This window comes from Labeo rohita, chromosome 11 (assembly GCF_022985175.1).
Source record: "Labeo rohita strain BAU-BD-2019 chromosome 11, IGBB_LRoh.1.0, whole genome shotgun sequence".
NCBI classification, from domain to species: Eukaryota; Metazoa; Chordata; class Actinopteri; order Cypriniformes; family Cyprinidae; genus Labeo; species Labeo rohita.
Window position 1 is genome coordinate 21,427,530 of NC_066879.1, and position 25,501 is coordinate 21,453,030.

Below are 25,501 nucleotides of genomic sequence, written 5' to 3' on the forward strand. Positions count from 1 at the left end.
GCACTGAGACATGTTCAGACAGACAGATGAGAGAGAGAGAGAAAGAGGAAGGCAGAGATGGATCGAGACCAAAACAGCGAAACAAGCAGCCCTGTGCTTGCAGTGCTGCTGTGGAAGAGACATCACAGCCAATGATACCTCAGCCTCAGTGCTACAACACAAAACTGCAGCTACAGCAGCTGGAAACATGAAAACACCCATACAAAAACATGAGGAAGGCGGAAAGCAAAAGAAAAAGGGCTACAGAACGAAAAGAAATGAGTAAGTAAATGAATAAATACCAGTCCAGTAAACTGTCTGTGGCATCGATACGTTCAGATTTTACTGTAACTCTGAGGAGAGGGGGGTGAAACAAGGAACATAAAAACAACGCTGCCACAACTATCACAGAAAACTGATTTATTCACTAAACATCTTCACTATAAATGTGCAATACCATGTCCTAACCAGACACAATAACGTGACAGCAGTAAAATCTGAAAGGTGGTGATGACGAAACGGAAAGTATCCCCAGCTATACATGAAGTGGCTCATTCACTGTTTGTGAAGGGTAAATAAACCTATCATTGCTACAACTATGAAACTAAACTAAAAGCTACCGAGCAACTTAACCAGTGTTGGGGAAAGTTACTTTTTAAAAGTAATGCATTACAATATTGCGTTACTCCCTAAAAACTTTTAAAGTTACTTTTTAAAGGAAAGTAATGTGTCACATTACTTTTGCGTTACTTTAAATCTGGGCAGGGCTGGCTAATGTAAAAGCTCTTTCACACCAAAATTGAAATGAATAAGTCTAAGGATAAAGGAAAAGTAAACTTATGTCTGTACAGTAAAACTGTAGGAGAAGGAAGTTCAACACTCCTGAAGTTCAACACTCCTGAAAAATGAAGCACAAATGTTATTTAATCTAAAGCAAGTTTTGCTTATTAGTATGGTTGAATTGGATCAACAAAGGCCAGCAGCAAAGGCATTGGTTAGTACAATTGGATTAAAGGAGAAGTTCACTTCCAGAACAAAAATTTACAGATAATGTACTCATCCAAGATGATCATGTCTTTCTTTCTTCAGTCATAAAGAAACTGTTTTTTGAGGAAAACATTTCAGGATTTTTCTCCATATAATGGACTGCTATTGTGCCCTGAGTTTGGACTTTAGAAACTGTTAAATGTAGCTTCAAACGATCCCAAATGCGGTTGTAAACAATCCCAGCCGAGGAAGAAGGGTCTTATCTAGCGAAACGATTGGTTATTTTCATTAAAAAAATACAATTTAAATACTTTTTAATCTCAAATACACAATCCCATCCGAAGAATAAGGGTCTTGTCTAGTGAAACGATTGGTTATTTTCTTAAAACAATAAAAATGTATATACCTTTTAACCACAAATGCTTGTCTTTTGGGCACCAGCCCGACCTCACACATTACATAGTCATTTTGTAAAGGTCACGCGTGATGTAGGCAGAAGTATCGACCCAGAGTTTACAAGGCGATGGTGCAAACAAAGTCAAATGGCCTTTACAAAAAAGGTAAAACAAAGGTGTTGGATGATTTTAAAGTTGGAGGAGAAAATGAGAACCGAAATACACAGATGAAGAACTAACGAGAACTAAGAACTAACTAACTGAGTGAAGACACACATACGGATCACAGAGCTAGTGCAAGATGAGCATTTGTGGTTAAAAAGTATATAAATATTAATTTTTTAAAGAAAATGACTGATCATTTCGCTAGATAAGACCCTTGCTCATGCAGAGCCATTTGAAGCTGCATTGAAACTGCAGTTTGGACCTTCAACCCATTGGCCACCATAGAAGTCCAACATATGGAGGAAAAATTGAACGTTTTCCTCAAAAACATAATTTCTTAGTGACTGAAGAAAGAAAGATACAAACATCTTGGATGACATGGAGGTAAGTAAATTAACAGGAAATTCTTATTCTGGAAGTGAACAAATCCTTTAATATGGCTTATATTTAAACCATTTTGCTTTCAGAGTTAAAACATAAAGTATATAACTCGTCGCATCATGCCTGGTTAGGTCACAGTGTTAGTGTTTGTTGATTGGAATATACAAACATACACACACAACAAAATAAAAACATATTGACCACTTCTTGTAACAGAATGAGAAATTAAATGAGAAATCAAACGCCTTATTGCATCACACAAAAAAACCACACACCACATACAGATACCACACATTCAACCGTAGTTCAAAACAAATTTGCATGGTACTTTTATGGTACTTTTTGGGGTTTGACAGTGCCTTTTAGCTGTCTGCTTCAGAAATGTAAGGAAAAGAGTTGCTTAGTCCTGTAAAATATCTATTTTTGTGTTCACTGCAAGCAAATAAAGTCAAAGTATGTTGCTCCATTTTTGAGTGAGCTATCTCTTTAACAACAGAAATGGAAATAGTCCTAGGGGGGTTACATACTGTACAATCAGGCAGGTTTAAGCAAGTCTGCTGAAAAGTGAATTAGAGTGGATTTACTTAAATACGATGATAAAGTTAAGCTGACAGACTAAGCTAAACTCAGCTAAGCTAAGCAAGAAGCATTTAAACCAGCTACCAGATCAAATTCATGTGACATAAGGCATGGCCTCTTACAGTAATAAAGTTAAAGTGTGAACTATATGATGTCTGTTTCTGACATTAATGTGTGAGTGTATTACGGCTCATTTGCATATATATGCATATTCATGGTTTTTACATACACATGAGTGTTAAAGGTGTCTTGTAAGAATTTCACCTTTTGATCATGAATATTTATGAAAACTAGGTACGGATTTATTGCGATGGTGTGTGTGTTTTCGAACCAGCTATTAGTTTTGGACACAACACTGGTAAAATAAAATTGTGTAAAGGTAAAGATGCTGATTGTTAGCATGTAGAGTAACTCACGCAGCAATAGACAGGTTGGCAGCAGACAGTGGGCTCACTTCCGCCACTTCTTTTGCTTTCTGAAGAGCCATCTTTTGTGTTGTGGCCTCCTCTTCCTCTTGTTCATCCTAGAGTATCAAAAAACATACAGCAGTGACAGCCGCTAACCATTGTTTGGCATTAAAATTGAATTAAAATGCATGAAATTTACATGAATGGTGAATCTGAGACAAACTGTGTTTAACCTTAGTTAGTTCCTGAGCATTGGCCAGGTTGTCCACAGCGATAGCTAAGAATACATTCAGTAGTGTGTCTGAGAGGTTAGAGTTAAGAAATTATAATGTGCGTTTTAGACCCTGTGACCCCCTAATAAGTGGACAGTGCTAAATATACATGACTGAAGGTCAGCTGAAGGTAGTCAAAAAGTATGTTATTAACATGCAGTTACAAATGATCACTTCAACATCATGTAGCTAGAGTAAAATGCAAGTATATTTGGAAGAAACAATGTGTTTATTTCCCCCCACCTCATTTTTTGTAGTAAACATGACATTTTTTATTTAGTATACATTTTTGAAAGAAATTAATACTTTTAATAACAAGGATGCATTAACTTGATCAATTTATTCAACAAGGATTCATTAAGTTGATTTGTTACAGAGTGTGTAAATCGTTTGAACTTTCTATTCATCAAAGAATCTTAAAACAAATGTATCACAACTTCAATCACAAAATGTGTCTTGATCCACAAATCAGCATATTAGAATAATTTCTAAAAGATAATGTGGCACTGAAGACTGGAATAACGGCTGCTGAAAATTTAGCTTTGCCACCACTGAAAAAAAATTACATTTTGAAATGTTTTAAAACAGAAAATTTATGTTAAATCATGATAATGCTTAAAAATATTACTGTATTTTTGATCAAATAAATGCAGTAGTTTTTACTAATTTTCAAAAGTTTGGGATCAGAAAGAATTTTAATGCTTTTTAATGACATACTGAATTTTAATGCTTTTTCCATTTATTGAAATAATACTGCCATTTAAAACAATGGTTTTCTATTTTAATATACTTTAAAATGTAATTTATTCCTGTGATGCAAAGCTGAATTTTCAGCATCATTACTCCAGTCCTCAGTGTCATATTATCTTTCAGAAATCATACTAATATGCTGATTTATTATCAATGTTGGAAACTGTCATGCTGATATGATATAGAAATATATATATATATATATATATATATATATATATATACTGTGTATTCTTTAAGTAAAAAAATAAAAAAAGCTTTTATTTAAAATAGAAATGTTTTGTAACAATATACACTACCATTCAAAATTTTAGGATCAGTAAATTGTATTATTCTTTTTTATTATTATTATTATTATTTTTTTTTTTTTAAATAAATGTAAAAAAATATTCTGCAGATATAAAAAAATATGTAATTTTTTTTTTTAATGATTTCTGTTAAATTGATAAACACATAAACAGTGATATTTAAGACTTACATTGTCACATTGTTATTGTATTTTGAATAAATGCTGTTCTTTTTTATTTTTTATTCATCAAAAAATCCTGAAAAAATGTATCACAGATTCCAAAAAAATAACAACAACAAAAAAACAGTTTCAGGCACTGATAATAATTAGCATATTACAATGATTTCTGAATGATCATGTGACAATAAAGAGTAGAGTAATGATGAAAATTCAGCTTTGCATCACATTATATTTTAAATCATATTAAAATAATTTTAAATAGCAGTATTATTTCAATAAATGGAGCCTTGATGAGCATAAAAACATCTTTAAAAAACATTAAAAATCTTACTGATCCCAAACTTTTGAACAGCAGTGTATGTAGTAGTGAAAATGCTTGTGTGTGTCTGTTTTTAAGAAGGATACAGTTGCCAAAGAGTGTAAGGACAATGAAGAAAACTGAGAAGACCATTCCTTTGTCCACCCCTCCCTGAGACTGTATGCCGTCATACATCACTACGTTCCAGTCCTCTCCAGTTAGAATCTGTGAAATACACATAAAACACACATAAGAGAAGAAGCAACTGTTTCCTTTATCTGTACATGCCCTAAAATGCTGTCTATGCAAATATCTCATTAGGATTATAACAGATCTATTGTCAAGCCAACAAAACCAACCTACCTGAAACACTGTCATAATGGCAGCAGGGAAAGTGTCGAAGTTTGTGGGAGGAGTGCCTTGCTCAAAATTAAACCTGGCAAAAAAGAAAACATCAAATAGCCTTATACAACAGTAACATGCTACGCATAGTGATGGGTCATCTGTATATAACTGAGAAAGTGAATAAGGTGTTGGTAGATTTATACTGACTGTCCACCGAACAGCTGCATCCCGAGAAGAGCAAAGACCACGATGAAAAGGAAGAGAAGAAACAGTAAACTGATAATGGACTTCATGGAGTTCAGAAGAGACACTACTAGATTACGCAAAGATGCCCAGTATCTGAAAAAGACAGAGGGACAGAAAGATATCATTCAAATTGTGAAGAAACAATGGCAATTTGATATAAAACACAAATATGAAAATGAAAAATGTTCATCGTCATGCTTTCATGATGCTTTTTTTGTTATTTTTAGAATCTGACAGACCCAGTCTCCATTGACTTTCACTATATGGAAAAGAGCAGCATGAACATTGTGCATAACATCTTTTTTTCACTGGTATGGAATGATGTGAGGACTGAGAACTATTCTTTTAACCTAAACAAAGCCAACTGAAGACATGAAAAATCAGCAGTGCAATCTTGTACTTGCTTCAGATCCCAAAAGGAGGACAACACAAAAACTGACAAAACTTTCCAACGGTCAGATTAAAGCACCGGAACGCACTTGGTGACTTTGAAGATCCTAAGAAGTCGGAGAGCTCGTAACACGCTGATTCCGAACGACGTCCCCGGCTTCACCATGGCCCAGACCACCTCAAATATGCTGCCAACGATGACCTGAAACACGCACACAGCCAAAGACTCTGAGGACTGGCTAACAAGGACTTAAGTCTGTATCTAATGTAGGTCAGCGGCTTGCGGAGGTTAAAAACAGAGGCAGAAAGAAAAAAGCGAGAGAAAGTGAGACTTTAAATGGGCCAATGGAGAAGGGCACTCACAGCACAGTCGAAACAGTTGAATGAGGAGTGGAAATAAGGGCGCGTCCCCAGTCCGTACATCTTAATCAGCATCTCTGACATAAAGAGGCCTAGGAAAATGAACTCAGCATAATCTGGAGAAAAAGAGAAAGAGAGATAAGAGAGAACAGGGTAACAGAAGCGAGGCGGGAGGGTGTTTACTGAAAACTCCTGGTGGAGAGACTTGGAGAATGGGACAGGTTCAGAACTATGTCTCCAGCAATAAGAATGAACTCACAGAGGAAGTCCGACAGTAGCTCTGGCTGATCGTAGTGTACTACAGCCACGCACAGTGTGTTGAGTCCCACCAGGCTGAGGACAGTCCAGTAGAACGCCTGAGTCTTTACAATCTTTCGAATGAAGAAGCGAAGACGACGCTCCTTCTTACTAAATGCGGTCCCGTCGCCTTTTCCGCTCTTGATGCTCCCGCGCGCAAAAGGCGAGCCTGAGAATATACACACATAGCGACACAACATTCAGATCACTAATACTTCGACATGAATACTGTAGGACCTAAGTCTAAGCCATCATATGTTTCAAAAAGAAGAAATATTTTAAAGGATTAGTTCACTTCCAGAATTTCCTGATGATTTACTCAACCCTATGTCATCCAAGATGTTCATGTCGTGCTTTCTTCAGTCGAAAACACTCCAGGATTTTTCTCCATGGGAGCCCAAAGGTCCAAATTAAAGGTTCAAATTGCAGTTTCAATGCAGTGTTATCTAGTGAAACACGGTCATTTTCTAAAAAAAAACAAACAAACAAACAAAATGATATGCTTTTTAACCACAAATGCTTATCTCGCACTAGCTCGACTTCACGTATCATGTAATTATGTTGGAAAGGTCACGCATGATGTGGATGGAAGTACCGACCCAGCGAATGTACAAAGCGAATGTGCAAAAAAAGTAGTGCTGTCAAACGATTAATCGCGATAAAATAAAAGTTTTTGTTTACATAATATATGTGTGCGTATATTTATGTATATATAAATACACACACATTCATGTATATATTTAAAAAAACATATGTTGTTATATATAATTATTTTTTATATTTTTTTAATATAATATCACATATATTCTAATATAATATATAATATCATATAATATTAATTATATGAATATAATGAAGAATACATATGAATATATGAATGCATGTTAATAGTTTCAAAATATATACCATATGAAGGTTTATGTATATACACACAATAAATGTACACAGTATACACACATAAATTATGTAAACAAAAACTTTTATTTTAGATGCGATTAATCGCGATTAATCGTTTGACAACACTAAAACAAAGTCGAACACTATTTACAAAAAAAGTTAAAATGCAAAGCAACAATGTCGGATGAGTTTTTCACCCTACCCTACCTTTCTGAACTGGAGTACACAGAGTGAGTAACCGCGAGTGCCCTTTCCAACGTGATTACGTAATGCGTGAAGTCATAGACGTGCATCGCAGTATAAAATGTATACATTTTTTTTTATTTTTATAAAATGACCAGTCGTTTCGCTAGACAAGACCCTTATTCTTTGGGATTGTGTAGAGCCCTTTGAAGCTGAATTGAAATGGCAGTTTGAACCTTCAACCTGTTGATCTCAACTGAAGTCCACTATATGGAGAAAAATCCTGGAATGTTTTCCTCAGAAACCTTAATTTCTTTTTGACTGAAGAAAGAAAGACATGAACATTTTGGATGACACGGGGGTGAGTAAACTGTCAGGAAATTTTTATTTTGGAAGTGAAGTAATCCTTTAATTAATCAAATTGGTTGTCTTCCTTGGGATCTAAATGATTCTTACCAACTGCGTCTCCCATGTGGTCCTCTCCTTCTTCTGGATTTAACAGGTCAGCTTTGTTTTTCTTTATGGTGGGCCTGCGACGGGATCCTGCACACAAGTACATTCACAAATACTGTGAATGATTACTGCATTTTAGGTGTCAAACAGGAACTGCACAAAACAGGAACATTCATACTGTTACCAGTGCCATCGTCGTCCTCGGCGAGTATGACTTCCTCTGTAGAGACAGAGAGAGAGCGCTGTATTTTTTATTTGAATTTTCATTATGCAAAAACATCAACAGGTCCAAACTAGTCACTGCATTCTGCAGGAAAATAATTTTTATGTATACGTTGTGTTTTATGCACATGCCTGCTTTGCAGATCCACTCCAGATATCCGTTGAGTTCTCTCTCTATCTGCTGCTGACGTTTGAGCTTGAGGAACTCGCTCCTGTTCTCCACACGCTCTCTTTCTTTGGCAAACTCACTTGGGGGGCAGAGGTCAGGTGGAGGGGGAAGAGAGCCAAATAAAGACAGACAGGCAGACAGAAAGATACCTGCATAGTTAGCAATTTAAAACTTACATAGGAACAGTGTTTTATACAAATGAAGAATGGATGAAACAGTGGACAGAAAAAAACTGCAACAGACCAATAAACAGGTAGAAAGATATAACTATAGAACAATAAATAGGTAGACTGATACAGATAGATAGATTTTACCCTGAGAGGACACCCAACACCAGATTAAGCATGAAGAAGGAGCCGATGATGATAAGGGGAACATAGTACATCCAGTTCCAGGCGCTCCCTAAGGCATCATTGCTCTGCAATACACACACATTTACCCAATGTTATCATCTAAATCCAAAGACTTTTAAAAAATTAGAATTAAAGTTAAATCATCGCCTTTAACTCGTATACTTACGTAATAAAGCATGTCAGTCCAACCCTCCATGGTGATGCACTGGAAAACCGTTAGCACGGCAAAAAGGACGTTGTCAAACTGTGTGATGCCATAGTTTGGCCCGAGCCAGTATTCAGAACAATTAAACCCGTCGTCACACTTTCGAGCAGGTAACTCTCCACAGGGTTGTTCATCAAACATCTCGCCTGGATAATGTAAATTCACAGGGTTTAGTAAAAGGCATCCAGTTCAAAGTTTTTTCTGTTTTTCATTTAGTCTTTGAGACAAGCTCACCTGTGATATTGTCGAAGCAGGTGCGGTGGAATTTGCCCATGTAGAACTCCAGGCCAATGATGGCAAACATAAGGATGGCCACAAATAAGAGCACGCCGATTTGCAGCAGTGGAATCATAGCCTTCATAATAGACTTCAGCACCACCTGCAGGCCTGGAGAGTAACGGCACTATTGTATGCTGTGCAAAGAACGCTGACAGTCTTCGAATTCGAAATTTAGACAGACAGAATACTTACTTGGAATTCCTGACACCAGTTTGAGCGGCCGCAACACTCTGACTGCTCGCAATGTCCGAAGGTCTAGTTCTGACCCCACGGAGGAGAGGATACTGGAGGAGAAATAGAAAGAAAGGAGGGGATTGTATTATGTGCTATTAACGCCATTTACACAATGCCAGATTTCATCTATTTTCTGCTCTTCCATTTGTATAGAGCCGTCTGTGTATCAGCAATTATTTCCCAAATTAGGACATCTCCACATGTCCTCTGAAAGGTAAATTTTATCATTTATCTACAGCAAAGTACAGTCACAAGCAGACACATTATCCTGAGAAGAGGTCAATCGCAGGTAAATAATTGATCAGACACTTCTCTGTTCTCACATCACACACTGGTCTCATCATCTGATCTTTAAATGTGTGTGTGTGTGTGTGTGTGTGTGAATGTGCATCCCTCTTGTATAGGCCTGCGGCCTCATGCTTACAACCAAATCATAGCATGCCGATATACAGTCATATCGCATGGCTACTTGTGTGATATTGCGTTTATACAACAGTTCGATGACACGAGTGTATCAACAACAGAGTATCTTTAAAACCCCTCTTGTTTGCAAACTACTACGCCATGGATTCAAATCTCAATTTGACAGTTTAACAGCTGAGCCCAAGGCTCCGTTACTAATCCGAAAACGACATTTTAGAACCAGTAACGATGAAACATTGAGTTGCTTCATTGAAAGCTTATTGTATTACCGTATTAAAAGCTCACTGTATTATGTAGAGTATTACGAGAGAGAGATGGACTGGGCGAGTGTGATTACCTGCATCTGATACAGCATTCATTCTTCAACTCAATCTATTAACTATAAAACCTTAGTTTTAATGTCTGCTGAGAAAGCGATATCTTTGTCATACTATCCTTTCAATCGGTTAAGGGTGATTTCCGATGACAGTGGTGCATTTGTTGACTGCGTCTTACAAGGTGTTGTTGAAAGTAAAAATAACTTCCTTGTTTACAATCGCATTTCAGTCTCTTTTAATATAAAAGTCCTTACAGCTGGCTCACTCATAAAAACAGCCTCGTCACCCTCTAATCACGGAATAATATAATTAAAATCACCATCACAAACACACACCGTTTCACAATAATAAATACTATTATTAAATACTACTATTATTTATATAAAATATTGGTTATTCAATAATAATATTTAATAAACAACAGCCATCATAAAAGTTGCAAGGCAACTGAATCAAATGTACAAAGGCAGCACTCCTATATAAAACATAACGTTATGAGATTTTGCCCTCAGCCAAAACTATTTGCTTTGAAACAAATAATAGAGTAATGAGACCAAAGACTGCCTGTTATATTTACCCAAAATAAATGACATCTCATGTTTAACCACTACAGAGACACCAGAGCCAGGGGCAAATTCCAGAAGATCTGGCCAAGGTATTTCATCTCCGAATACATCAAAGAAAAATTTCAAATAAATGTTAGCTTTATTAACAAATCACACATTTGAAGTCTAAACAACTACATTCTTGCCTAAAAAACTCTTAAGTGGCACAAAAACAGTATTATTCATAAAATTATAGTTGATTTGGGCGTCCACCATAAATACTGCAAACGGAGTGATACAAACTGTGAAACGGTTGGAGTGCCGTTATCACTAGAATATAGCACACCTTGTACAGTATTGACAGAAAATGATTAAAAAAATATTTTAGAAATTACACTGAAATCCGTTATTAGGTCATTTATCTCACTTTTTCATTCCCTTCTGCTGTTGCCTGCATATGCAGCGATGCCAATGTTGCTAAGAGCTCATTCATTAGTGGTTATGATATAGAGCGCCAGCCAATGGCTCAGTCAATAGGCCTTTAACTGCTCTGCCATCACATGCAGCAAACACCTACGTAAGCTAAAACAAAAGAGAAAGAATGGACGGACTTGAGCGAGACTGGACAGAATGCAGCAAACCCGTCTCCAGACTCATTCTCTAATGTCTTCTGCTTTTCAGCGCTTCCTCTTAAGCTGTTCAATTGGCAAGAACACTGTGACTAATTCGATCAATGATCAGAATCATATTAGTTATTTTGTGATGTCACATGGTGCAATAATGTTTTGAGAATGAGGAAGAGATGGCGCCAACCCTCTATAATAAGCCTATGGGATCTGTCTCGAATATTCACAACCATCCTTTTCAAACCCAGCTTAGATACAGGATTTGGATGAAACTCTCAGTAATTCATTTACATATCTCACGTAACAAATAACACCTATTTATGACCCATCTTGCGTGATCAATAAGCCCGAGACAGATGCAAATATACATTTGACACTTAAAGAACTGATCTGAGATCAGGACTAAAGTGGTCTGGCTGCTGATGCAATATCGGTTTACACTTTATTTCGTGGAACAGTGGAAACTTAGATGCGGGAAGGAATAAACTGCCTCCAGGTCAGGCAGTGAAGAACACTTTATGTACAGTAAGTGCAGTCAGGATAACAGAGCACCGCTGACTGCGCTGATATCCTACTACACACTAAAAGGCCTGCGGTAAATTTGATGGAAGAGTGGACTGACGTGCGTGTGTAAGAGAGAGGTAGAGAGTGTGCGCAAGTTTGAGACAGATGGAAACGGAAAGAGACAGAGTGAGAGTGTGTGTTTATGTGCAAAAGTTTGAAGAGAGGCTGCAGATCCTGCGCCCGGGATAAAATAGAAGAGCGGGCCTGTCCACATCTATTTGGTTCATAAGAACTCTTTGTTGTGAACTGTCAAAGAAAGAGCCTTTTGTAGGAAACAGAGTTATTTTGAACACAGCATTGACAATAATGGGCCTGAAATTGGTGAAATTTATGATTGACAAATTACACTTATAATAGACTATGCCCGTGACTGTCCTGATGTGGCTGTTCGCTTAGATGTGTTTTTTAGCGCATTGCAATTCAGTTGCTAGGTGGATTCTTACTGATCCAAGTCAAAATAGCACACTCACCGTGTTAGCTTTAACACTGACCCAAGTCAAAATAGTACACTCTCAGTGCAGTGAGCTGTAAACGGCAGCTAACCCAGATAGCACACGTACCTCTGCAAGATGTCTGTTAAAGGTCACTTGACCTGGAAAGCATCTGCTGTGTGCAAACATCTGACAGACGTCTGTAAGATGTCAGTTTTACATACATTCTAAATCATAAACATCTTAAAACCTCTATTTGACATCTGACTGGAAACATCCAATAGATGTATTGCAGATGAGCAAACATTGTAAAAAAAAAAAAAAAAAAAGTCTTGCAGATGTAAATGCAGACATCAAATAGACGTCTATTTGATGTACGTGTGCTATGAGGGAAACTAACTTTAAGCAACTTGCTGGTCATGAGCTTGATGCATTAAGAGCCGGGGGGTGAAAACTTTACAAATTTGAAGATCAGGGTAAATTAAATTTATTTTGTCTTCTGGGAAACATGTAAGTATCTTCTGTAGCCTCTCAAGGGCAGTACTAAATGAAAAAATTATAATATTTAGGCAAAATAAGAAAAATGTACACATCTCCATTCTGTTCAAAAGTTTTCACCCCCCAGCTCTTAATGCATGGTTTTTCCTTCCGGAGCATCATTGTTGGAAAGGGTTCAAATACACAAAAATGCTGGAAAAGAGTTTAGTAAATTTGTGGGACCTGAAGGATTTTTTTAACAGTTTAACTGTTCGTGACAAACAAGGGACTCAAGGAATTTTTGACCTCAACTGTATAGATATTTTTCTTACACAAACGCTTCAAACCGCTTCACTTTAGAAGGCCTTTATTAACCCTCTGGAGCTGTGTGGAGTACCTTTTATGATATGATGGATGCACTTTATTTAGCTTCAAAATCTCAACACCCATTCACTGCCATTATAAAGCTTGGAAGAGCCAGAACATTTGAAAGAAGAAAGTCATATACACCTAGGATGGCTTGAGGGTGAGTAAATCATGGGGTATTTTCATTTTTGGGTAAATTATCCCTTTAGTTATGCTAAAATATTTGTCAAATTAATAAGAAAAAAGGCAAACAGTGTGATTTCAGTGCCATCTGTGATTCACACACCCTCATTCTCTCAACTGCTAAATAAGTCTCTGTATTTCTCACAGTATTTGATGAGGCAGTCACTGCCCTCTCTCTCAGCACCAGTGGGAGAGTCCTGTGAAGGGAATAAAGTGTGATTCTGGAAACTCTGGAGAGGACAGACTGAACGATACACAGTTAGCCCTGAGAATGACAGAGCAACAGAGACAGAGGTAAAGGGAAAGAGAAAGCCCCTCGGCCCCAGGGAGAGGACGATGACAGGGTGAGGTAGAGGAAGGGAGCGAGGGATTCACAGGAGCGACAAGGCCTCCGTCTGCTGGGGAAAACCTGACAATCAATCAGAGAGCACACACTGACGGAAGGGGTTTCTCTTTTTACCTTCCTCCCTATACTAGTTTATCACTCCTTCTCTCCTCTATTGCCCTGTTGGGTCTTATGTTTGAAATGTCACACAAAATAATAAGAAAATAAACACTGAGACATTTCATAACCTAAATATGTGAAATGATTGCGAGGTATCAAGTAATTTTCAGCAGGGTGTGGCTACGTCTGGTAGAAGTTAGCGAAATGCCTAATCTTGACTACAGTTTATGTGCATAAAATACATTCATATGTGTACATGCTTCTAAGAATAGCTTGTGTCTCGCTCATTTGCTTAAAAAAATGAAGATGAGGATGACGATCATGGAAGCCTCTCTCCAACATCACGCCACTAGGTCTCTCCCCATTCACGGCATCACCATAGCAACCGGCGATTCCTCTTTTACGAAGTCTCCACGGTTACCAGCCTCCTCTCATTCATAACCGTTGCTATGGCAACGGGCCCTCTGTCATTGATGGAATCTCGGTATTGCCGCGGCAACCAGGCCAGGAGCGAAAGATAAAGGGTCCCCTTTTGACTGATCTCGGTTCCCTCCCCCCTTTATACGGCAAGGATTCTCTGACTGACCACAGTGTCACATTTTATGACGACTACACGAAGTCAACGTCATTAGCATGTCCTCTACGTGTTGCTCGTGTGAGATCAGCCGGTTTCTGCGATAGAACGGCGCAGGAATCCTCCAGCTTTTCGTTCGAGCTGAATCTAGGTCATCCTGATATGCAGCCGAACTCTACATTATTCAATGCTGTACACTCAGGCCTGTGCATCTGGGAATACAGTGCATTTGTGCGGTACATCAGGGTGTTTGTTCGGGGAGTGCGACAGGGATCTAGCATCACAAATCTCACATCACAAATTTCTTGAACCAGAATTTGTAAAATAGGCCTCTTGTTTGCATCAAAAAGTGCTGGAATTGGTTTCGAGACTCTGATTCAGCATGGCTACAGACTGCTGAAAGACTCACTGTCACCTCTGGGAAGAAGATATTACATGATTTGTTAATATTTATAATACATTCCTTATTGGTATTCTCTACTTCCTTAATTTAGCTTTCTTTCCTAGTCTTAGTCATTGCTAATGCTGACATCACTGGTATTATTGTTCATATTTAAGGTTCTGGATGTAATTAGCCTTTGGGGTAGTTCACCCAACAATGAAAATTCTGTCATTAATTACTCACCCTCATGTCATTTTAAAACCGCATGAGCACAAATTAAGATATTTTTGATGAAATCCGAGAGCTTTCTGACCCTGCATAGACAGCAACATGACAAAAGGGTGAGTAATTAATGACAGAATATTTTATTTTCTGGGTGAGCTATCCCTTTAAGGCACTACAGGTTGGTGTGTAACACCTAGACTTTAAAGGAAAAAATTACACCAAAAATGACAAAAATGCCTTAAAAATGTGAAATGTAGGGGCAAATAAATAAATAAATAAATAATGCCCCCTTTGAGTTATGCAATAGTTAATTTTTCACTACTTTTTAAAGGTTTTTGGTCAGTATTTTTCCCCCCTTTTTAAGGAAACTACTACTTAAATTCAGCAAGAACACATGGGATTGATCAAAAATGTTATTAAAAAAATACAGAGTTCAGTACATTAAAATTATTATGTTTTTATAATAATAATAAGAGACATTTCTTTGGCATCAAATCAGCATATTAGAATGATTTCTGAAGAATCACGTAACACTGAAGACTGGCGTAATGACTGCATTGATATTTCATAATATCATAATATCTAGTTTAATGTTGTACACAGAAAAAAGGTACAAAAGCTGTCACTGGGGTGGTACCTTTTTAAAAAGGCACAAATAACGTGTGCATATTTTACCTTATTTACCCCTAAAAGGTCCATATCAAGTGCGCATATTAATATCTTAAAGGTACAAATTAGTAATTTTTGTAAGGGTGCCGCCCCAGTGACAGCTTTTGTACCTTTTTTTCTTATAGTGTATATTTACTGATTTATTTAAACAAAATTAACATAATTGGAAAATGTGCATTTTTATAGTCTCCTCAGAAAGGTAAAAATCCCAATTTTGGGCACAAAATTTTAAATTCAGACACTGAATGTTATTTTAAGCATTCAAATGCCCAAATTTTCAACTAAAAACAGTTAAATATTCTTTAGATTTTTATTAAAAGAGTAACTAAGTCATATCTTGGGAATACACTGAAAAATAGTTATGTAGGATTTACTTTAAAGGTGACATATCATGAAAATCTGACTTTTCAAATATCCTTTAGATTTATACTAAAGGAGTGGCCCAGTCATATCTAGGGAATACAATGAAAAAAAGTTATGTAGGATTTACTTTAAAGATGAAATATCATGAAAATCTGAATTCTTCGATGTTTTAGTGCAATCATCTGGTCCCTGGTGCATCTACCAAACCAGAAAACAAGAAAAAGAACAACCCTGTAACTGTTTTGGTAAGCCTTTTTCTTTAAGCATATGAATAAATGAGCATGTCAAATATCGCTCCCCGTGACAAAGTAAGGGGATCTTATTATAATATTACCACCCCTTAATCTACACGTTTGCGCAATGGCACCGTCATTTGGTTTACACAAGCGACAACGGTGTACTAGTTCTAACGCCATGGCAAAAGCTTAAGCAAAGCATGCTAACTGTTCAGTCGTTGGCTTCACAGACAAGCACAGAACACTATTTAGAGTCCCAGCCTCAGAGGAGACAAGACAGCAGTGGATTTATTGACTTATTTACTGTATATTACGCTTCTGCCACACAGATCTAATATAAACGTGCTTTCTTTCCCAGCTGTTTATCTTCACAGACATAACCGGCTGTTTTTTGTAACTCCTGACAGTTCAAGCGCAATGAGACTTGAAAGAGAACTTAGTTTGGTACACACGCGACAGCCGCTTTCTGTGTGTGTGCTTTGGATGTGTGCATATAGAAAACCCTATATCAGAAGTTTAAAGTGACATGGCTTTTAAAACCATGATAGTTAAAACCAAACAGATGTTTTTTGGCAGAGTATCTGAAGCACAAACTGTAAAGGCACAGCCAATTTCTAGAAAAGGGGGTGGGGAGCAGCAGCTCATTTGCATTTAAAGAGACATGCATGAAAACAGCATGTTTGTGCTTCCACTCAAAATAGCCATTTTTAAAATGATATAATAGATGATCTGTAGGGTATCTTGAGCTGAAACTTCACAGACACATTATGGGGACACCTGAGACTTATATTACATATTGTAAAAAGGGACATAATAGGTGTCCTTTAAAACAATTTTAATTTAGAAATTGCTAGTAAATTTCATAAATTATTACAAAGAAACCGCAAGTAACACTGAATTAAATGTAACATCAGAACTGCAACATACGAGAACTGTAATGGCAAGTTTTGCATCACTTATATTTTTAAAAAAAATGTAAAAATCTAGTTTAGCTTCAATTCTTAAGCTCATTTGTTTGTTCCGGCTGTTCTTCTACACAGCTGATGGTCACTCCCTCTCCCTCCTCTCATCCTCTCGATTTCATGTTACCAAGCACCTGTGTTTCCCCTCCATCCTCACATATACCCACCTCTCCCTTGGCTCGCTTTTTTCCCCACAAATGCTTTTTTTCCTATTAGTCCCCACTTGCACTGTTACATTTGTGATGAAAGAAAAATGAGAGTGGAAGAAACATGGAAACCCTCTTCTGCCCTTTACTACTGCATAACATATTGATGCAGTCTTTCGCTGTCTCACACACACAAACACACACACAGTCTCTGTCCATTACTGAGCGCCTGGCGGACTAATCCACCTCTTTCTCTTTCCCACTTTCTGTTGTTGTTCTTCCCACCTGTCCTCATGTGGCAACCAGCATGTGTGTGGCCTTCTCAAGGACAAGAGAAAAGGCGACTTTACCAGCACACACAAGCAGAAGGCGCATGTAAATGTATGTAACATGACATGTGTGTGGTAAGAAGGAGAAAGAGAGACAGAAGAGGTTTCTACCTGTGTGAATATTGTACCACTGCCATCACTTCCATTATCATTATTGCTCTGCAGTCATTTAGAGAAAGACATCCTTCCCTTCACCTCCATATAGACATTAACCACACACACACACACACCCTGAAACACACTTATTCTAACATCAACACACACTCACACACAAACACACTTCACTTAAAGTGCATCTATTCCTGAAACACGCTTTTAACCTGGTGTCCGGTCGACGCAATGGTTCCTTTAACACAGACAGAACTTCCTGGACACATTCTCAAAAAAGGTTTCATACTCATGTAGACACAAGCACATAAGCTCACATTGCTATTTTAAGAGATTTTGGAACTCTTAGTGATATTAGAGAGAGGACAGGAAATGATGCGGAGAAGCAGAAGATCTGGGTAAGAACCAAGCCAGATTTCAACTCATGCCATTGGGAAAAAAAAAAACACAAGATCTGCCAAGATACCTAAAAATAGTTAAAGTCTGCTTTAAAAACTGGTATTTTCATGAACGCGCATTGAAAACTGACACGGAAGAGAAGAAATTGTTGACTAAAGTTATTTTTGATTTCTTTGAGCACAAAAAGTATTCTTGTAGCTTCATAACATTACGGTTGTGCAACTGATGTCACATGGACTATTTTAATGATGTCTTTACTACCTTTCTGGTCCTTAAACGTGGCAGTTGTGTCTGTGCAGGGTCAGAAAGCTCTTGGATTTCATCAAAAATATCTTAATTTTTGTTTTTATGAGTTTGGAACAACATGAGGGTGAATAATTAATGACAGAATTTTCATTTTTGGATGAACTGTCCCTTTAAGTAGCCTACCAGAATGAGAGGGATTTCAGTTGTTTCAGAGGCAGAGTAAGTTATTACTTTCTGATTTAGGATGTTATGACAGTACACTTTGGAACACCATACATAATTAAGCATAATGTTTAATGTAATGCACTTTTTGAGTGGATACATTTACAAAATGTAAACATAAACTACACTGAAGCATGCATGAATGGATTGCATTGACATGCAAAATGCAAATAAATGTCTTTTTTTAAATTAAAGGTGTCAGAATGTCATTCTATTAATTCCTGCCCAATTTAACTTCCCATCTTGGTGCATATTAACAGTTAAACTTTCTTCTCTTGTGCATACATTAAAATAAGTGACTATATGTAAGTGTAGACAGAAGGCGAACCTTGGAGAATAAAAGATAAGCAGCGAGAAAAGCAGAGATAGTGGTGTCTTCTCTGGCCTTCCACGGTTCTCTCTTATTACATAACATCGCTATGGAAACAGCTGCGCATGGCAGCGCTAAGGTGTGTCCAGAAACTGAGAAATCTTCTACAGACTAAACCATGGTGTTATTCTCTTGGTCTCACTCACTCACTCTCTCTCTTTTCCTCTCTGTCTCTCTTCGCTCTGTGTGCCAGTAGTGAAGTCACAGATTGGCATTAAGCAAGCAGCCAATAGCCAGCGCAGTCACGACTCAGGAATCTGCCAAGTAAGAGCTGTACATTGGCAACACGTGCACAAGCAGCGGCACTGGTAATACAGAGTTTGATAGAGAAATAATAACAGTGTTGGTTTAAAATGGAAGTAGTACCAAATAGTGTAATATTAATTAAATACTAAGATATATCAAAATTAACCAATAGTAAAACTATTAGTACTAGAGTTAAAGCTTCCCTCTAATAGTCGATGAGAAAAGGCTTGGTCGACCAAAATTTTATTAGATGCTTAGTCGCAAAAAAAAAAATCCACAGGTAGAGGCGAAGTCACGCAGTCCGTGACGGACAGATCATTAACGGCTAGTCTATGTGGTAATATAATATATCAGGCAGGACATCCAAACACTCACCAATCATTCATCGACCTCAAATATGGCTTTTCATCTTAAGGTATATGTAGTAGCAACTTACATGGCAGCTCAGTCTAATGTTAAACTAGAAAAATGTGTGGTATTGAAGTGTCTGTGCGGAGTGTGGAAGCTGAACAGTAGTGCGCTTACTGCATGGCAGATTGGAGCGGTGGTGTGGTCGCTTGCACTTAAAATACTCTGTCATTTTTTGGTCATACAGATAAGAGTAATACATCTTTTGAATCTGTAAAGACTGCGTTTATTTGTGAGCACTCACAATAACAACAAAACGTTGCGCTTTTGTAAAATAATTATGCAAACATGATGCACTTTCTGCCGTCTCGGCCTCTCTGAACTTGAGTACGAAACTTTAAAACTCTGTATACTTGCCTTACAGACATGAAAAATATATCTATAGAGAGTGAAATGTCTACTTTTAAATGAACCGGTTCAAATACAAAACAAATATTCTCAGATTATAAAATCTGTATGAAACATACATACAGGCGCATCACTACTGTGGAGATGACAAGTCAGTGTTCACGACTTCATATCTTAAACTGAAAACAAAGAAAGCACTAGTTTATCAATAAATTATTAATACGTTTATGCAGTATGCTTGCTGTTTTTCCCTAACACGTTCATAATCATTACTTCTGCCCGTGCGCTGTGGCAAGCTTTTTTGTGTGCGCTTGAACGCTTATTAGACTATGTAGGCAATTAAAGGCTTATTATTATGATTTATATGGTTTATTGATAAACATATGATTAGGGGCAGCCCTAACTAGAGTATTATTCATATTTTCAAATTTGTATGTATTATATACTTTAAAAATTATATATATATTCATATATATATATAGAGAGAGAGAGAGGAAAGAGGGGGGGGGGGAGATGATAGATTATTATAATATATAATAAAAGTGTTAAAAGTATTACTATATATTTTTATAGTGTATATAATAGAGACAGAATGATATTTACACTGTACATATTTAAGTAGTTCTAAAAGATGTAGAATAAAAAAAAGAATATTGGAATTAAAATGAAAAACTAGTATTAAAGTAGTAACTAGTAGTTTACTAGTAGTAAATTATTACTTATATTTTTATATATTGTATAGAGAACAAATCATATAAAATATTATAAAGATAATGATTATATACTGTGTGTATATACATATATGTATAATATGATTTGTAACTTATGATGTAATGAAATGATTTACTGGCCTGTGTTAGTAAAATATTAGTAAATAATAGTAAATAAATTGTAATATTTTAATAAACAACTTTGTTTTTAAATAAAATGACAAAAAATATCTAAAAGTGGTTAAGTATAATTAAAAAGGATGAAATCTTGTTTCCACCACAGAATAAAAAAATTAAATAAAAAAGGTATCTCTGACTCAAAATTCTGACTGATTTTCTAAGTTGACATCTCGAAATTCTATTTTTTTGCACCATCATAAACATGAATTTTTCGTGCAATTGTGTATATAATATGATTTGTATTTTATGACATAAAGAAAACTTGCAATATATATTTGTGTATAATGTATATTAGATACATTAATATACCTGTCTTTGGTAGTACAGACTCACAGTCAGATTTTTTTTTTTTAAATCAAGATGTTGAAAAAAAAAGTTCATGTTGTTATTTGTCAACTACTCAAAAGCAGATTCAACATGAGCTCTATCAGACTGTCCGCTGTGACCAGTGACCGCTCCGTGACCAGTAGCAAACTCTGCTCAGAGGTCATGAGAGTCTGTCACTCCGCTGTCAAGCTTCATTGACGTCTTGATGTAAAATCTGTGAGGTGAAACTAAAATGTAGAACTAGAGTTTTGGAGCTGATGGAGAGGCACTCAGGGGAGTACTGCAACCACAGCCTTGTCAGAACCAACATTCGTGTTCATCTGACACTAAGAGAATTTCAGACACTAAAAAAAAAACAGATGACCATGGCAATGAAATGAAATCAGTGTCCAATGTCCTGGTAATTACTTTCAGACTAATTCTAATAGTAATTCCATACTCTATTCAAACATGAAGCAACTGGGACTTCCCAGAAGTCGAAAGGCTCAAACAATCAAACAGCGTAGCAGCAGATAGCGGCCAGTTTTCATTATATCACAGTTATAGTTATTATACTGGTCTCTTCAGAGCATTATAACTGACATGTCCCCACACTTTTAGAAATAATCATATTTAAAGAGTTTGTTTTGCGTAGCTGCAGTATGAGGAAAGAATTGGCTCTGTGAACCAACTTTAAGACCAAGAAAAAGCTTCTGCCAGCTGGTAATGTTGGCAGTGGACTGAACAACTGTGCAAGCAGTAAGCAGTAATCCCACTATGGCTGGCGCCCATTAACTGCCAGTCATTAAATCAGGACTACTGAGTAAACTTCACATCACTAAATTTAAATTAAACAAAGCTGATATAGTTTTTTGATTGTTCATATGCAACTGAGTCACTTAAAATGTAAAAAAGGGTCTGAAAGAATGGGCCTGTGTCAGTAAAACAGGAGTAAATACACCACTAGTCAAAAGTTCCCCTTCAGGAACTCGAGCTGCGTCGAAACGCTAGGGGAACGCCTAGCGTTTCGACGCAGCGTCTCGTTCCCTCGGGGAACCAGGGTTACATACGTAACCTGAGACGCTTTTGAACAGTAAGATTTAAAGAAGTCTTTTCTGCTCATAAAACCTGCATTTATTTGATCCAAAGAATGGAGAGAAATGATAGAAATGAATAATTTTATTAGCAAGGATACTTTAAATTGATCAAACGTGATGATGAAGTCATTTATAATGTTACAAAAGATTTCTATTTCAGATAAATGCTGTTCTTGTGAACTTTCTATTCATCAAAGCAACCTGAAAAAATTCTACTCAGCTGTTTTCAATATTATAATATTAAATATTTTTTGAACAGTAAATCAGAATATTAGAATGATTTCTGAAGGATCATGTGACTGGAGTAATGATGCTAAAAATTCAGCTTTTGAAATCGCAGGAATAAATTACATTTTAAAATATATTCAAATAGAAAACAGTCATTTTAAATAGTAAAAATATTTCAAAATGTTTTGTTTTTGCTGTACTTTGGATCAAATAAATGCAGGCTTGGTGAGCAGAAGAGACTTCTTTAAAAAAAACATTAAAAATCTTACTGTTCAAAAACTTTTGACTGGTAGTGTAATAAATACATTGAAATATTTTTAAAAAATAAATAAATGACCTTTTTTAAATAAAAATAAAATGGTTACATGGTTAAATGGTTGTGTCAGTAAAACATTAATAAATAATGTATAAAATGTAATATTTTAATAAATAATTGTATTTTAATCAAATTAAATGGTAAAAAATAAAAACTGGCTAAATATAATTAAAAATAATGGAAGCTTGCTTCCACCACACAAAAATTATCTGCAACTCAAAATTATGACTGTTTCTCCTAATGTTCTGAGCTGATATCTCGCAATTTTTTTTTTTTTTTTGGTTAAAAAAAAAAAAGGTAAGTATGACGTTTTATTTCACCACTGTGAACAGTAAAATAAAATAAAATAAAATTTCTACTGGACAGGAAGAGAAAGAAAAAAACAGGATCTCCTGCTTCCGTGAGGGACAAAACATGACAGTCTGACATGACAGTATGTGTGCGTGTTTGTTTCAGTAGGTAAAAGTGTGTATGAGTCTGACTGTAAATAGAAATCAAAGCTACAGGAAGCAGCATGGAGGAGGATGCATTTTATCATCAAAGTGCAGCTCTTTCTTTCTAACACACACACATATACACACACAGAGGTACTGCTGTGAAAGCCAGCTGATGCTTACAAATGTGTCCAATGTGCGCACACAGCAGTCGACGGTGAGTAAAAATGTGTATTGAGGATGTAGTTAATGATTAGCCATGTTCAGTTTCGCAGCTGCCTGTGCGTGTGAAGATCTGCCCGTGTCTAAAAGCAGGGCTAGTTGATTGATCATCTGCAGTAGTGAAAAGCAGGTTACTGCAGCAGCTAACGAAAACACACACGCGCGCTCGCCCTGCTGCTTTACGTTTCCCTCGTTCTCATTTTCTTCCTCTCCCCTTCCACCTCATTCCTCCATGTTCCAGTTTTGCTCCCTACCTTCTATTCATTTCTACTGTTACTAGTTCTCAGTTGAATAGACAAACACTGCTGGTTACCAATGCATGGTGTGTTTTGAATGCCGCTACTAGTCTTTTTAAAGGGACAGTTCACTCAAAAATAATGGCTTTTCTTTATCACTTTCATTTTATTAAAAAGAGCTCTTGGACAAAACAGACTTCTTTTTTTTTTACATGTATGGATGCTGTCCACCCAAAAATGAAAAATCTGTACTTACCCTCATGTTGTTCCAAACCTGCAAGACCTTTATTCATCTTCAGACCACAAATTAAGATATTTTTGATGAAATCCAAGAGCTGCATACACAGGCCCAGAAAGGTAGTAAGGATGTTAAAATAGGCCATGTGACATCAGTGGTTCAACCTTAATTTTATGAAGCTACGACAATATTTTTTTTGTGTGCAAAAACAAAAATAATTACTCTATTCAACAATTTCTTCTCTTCCGTGAGTCTTCGACGTAGGTTTGCGGAGTGATGCAGGTTGAGTATGCAGGATCAGAAAGCTCTCGAACTTCATAAAAAATATCTTAATTTGTGTTCTTAGGATAAACTAAGTTCTTATCCGTTTGGAACGACATGAGGATGAGTAATTAATGACAGAATTTTCAATTTTAGGAGAACTATGCCTTTAACCAGCAATCCTCCCTTAGTCAATCATAATTACCATGCTGGTTGACCAGAATTTTCCTTTTCCACCAACAAGACCACAACCAAACCAGCACTAACCAGCATAAATCAACAGGGACCATCATGGAAATTAAAGGCTCTCAGGGTTTTCACTCCATCTTGGATTCCTCCACCAGCCTCTGATCTCCTCCTCCTCCTGCAGCTATACGTCTTTTCACATCAACCAACACCTTCTCTCTCTCTTTCTAATTTTCCAATATTCCAAAGCCCAGGGGAATGGAGTAATGGAGTCACATGGCCCTGCCTTCTTTAGCACTGCAATACTACAACACATCCCCCCTACACACCCCTCTGCCTCTCTTTCTCTCTCTCTTTCTCTCTCTCTCTGCTTCCCTGTGAGGTGACATTTCAGACGTGCCCTGATGGCTGCTCCCTACAGGGCTGCTGTGATCTGCCTGTGTTTGAGAATCCATGTGTGAGTGTGTGTGTGTGAGAGTGCTCATTAAGGTGTGAGGGAGCCAGTGTCCAACCAGACCTCTGCCGTGCATGCAGCGTTGCTTCATATAGAGTTCCAGAATGGGCGTGACTTCTCTCTGGGCTAATTTAGGCCATGCAATCAGTCAGCTGGTCATTAGGCAATCTACAGATCTATAATCTATTTTATACCTGAGTTATGATCTTAAGAAGGCTATGAAATGCTAAGAAACACAGGAACCACAAACACCAGTGAAAATGCAAATACATATTTGACATCAGAATGCCACCAATGACCAATCATAATCAAGTATTTCATTGTATTTCACCATAACACTGGACGCCAGAGTGTGTGTGTTTGTATAACTCACCCAGTGAGCACCACTACAAAGTCCATCACGTTCCAGCCGTTTCTCAGGTAGGAGCCCTTGTGGAAGGCAAATCCCAGTGCAAGAATCTTAATGCCCGACTCAAAACAGAAAATAGCAATGAAATAGGGCTCTGTGTCATCCTGTGAGAGAAAGAAAACCACAGATGGGATTATTAGAAAAAGCATTTTTACTTAAAACATTCTTAGTGCTTGGCAGTTTTTAACTACTACTGTGTGTGTCTCTACTCAAAGCAGTAGTTCACCCAAAAATAAACACTTGTTGACAATTTACTCACCCTTTAACAGTTTATTTACTAGTTTATGTACTAAGCTTTT

At 36.9% G+C, this 25,501-nt stretch overlaps 1 protein-coding gene across 21 annotated transcripts in view; it reads right to left on the reverse strand.

The window, feature by feature from the left end:
- Positions 1-25,501, reverse strand: part of cacna1ab (calcium channel, voltage-dependent, P/Q type, alpha 1A subunit, b) — a 155,473-nt gene that overhangs the window by 61,667 nt on the left and 68,305 nt on the right. For 15 of the 21 annotated variants that reach the window (XM_051123490.1, XM_051123485.1, XM_051123484.1 and 12 more), the window contains exons 5-21: positions 25,167-25,306; positions 9,274-9,365; positions 9,037-9,189; positions 8,764-8,948; positions 8,559-8,662; positions 8,208-8,323; positions 8,038-8,073; positions 7,857-7,943; positions 6,283-6,489; positions 6,027-6,139; positions 5,753-5,865; positions 5,235-5,366; positions 5,046-5,118; positions 4,790-4,907; positions 3,127-3,194; positions 2,903-3,009; positions 282-332 (exon numbers count right to left, since the gene is read on the reverse strand). In XM_051123490.1, coding sequence (XP_050979447.1) covers positions 282-332; positions 2,903-3,009; positions 3,127-3,194; positions 4,790-4,907; positions 5,046-5,118; positions 5,235-5,366; positions 5,753-5,865; positions 6,027-6,139; positions 6,283-6,489; positions 7,857-7,943; positions 8,038-8,073; positions 8,208-8,323; positions 8,559-8,662; positions 8,764-8,948; positions 9,037-9,189; positions 9,274-9,365; positions 25,167-25,306 — 1,895 coding nt within the window. The remainder of the gene's footprint in view (positions 1-281; positions 333-2,902; positions 3,010-3,126; positions 3,195-4,789; positions 4,908-5,045; positions 5,119-5,234; positions 5,367-5,752; positions 5,866-6,026; positions 6,140-6,282; positions 6,490-7,856; positions 7,944-8,037; positions 8,074-8,207; positions 8,324-8,558; positions 8,663-8,763; positions 8,949-9,036; positions 9,190-9,273; positions 9,366-25,166; positions 25,307-25,501) is intronic. The other 6 variants (XM_051123503.1, XM_051123502.1, XM_051123494.1 and 3 more) reach the window with 1 other exon arrangement.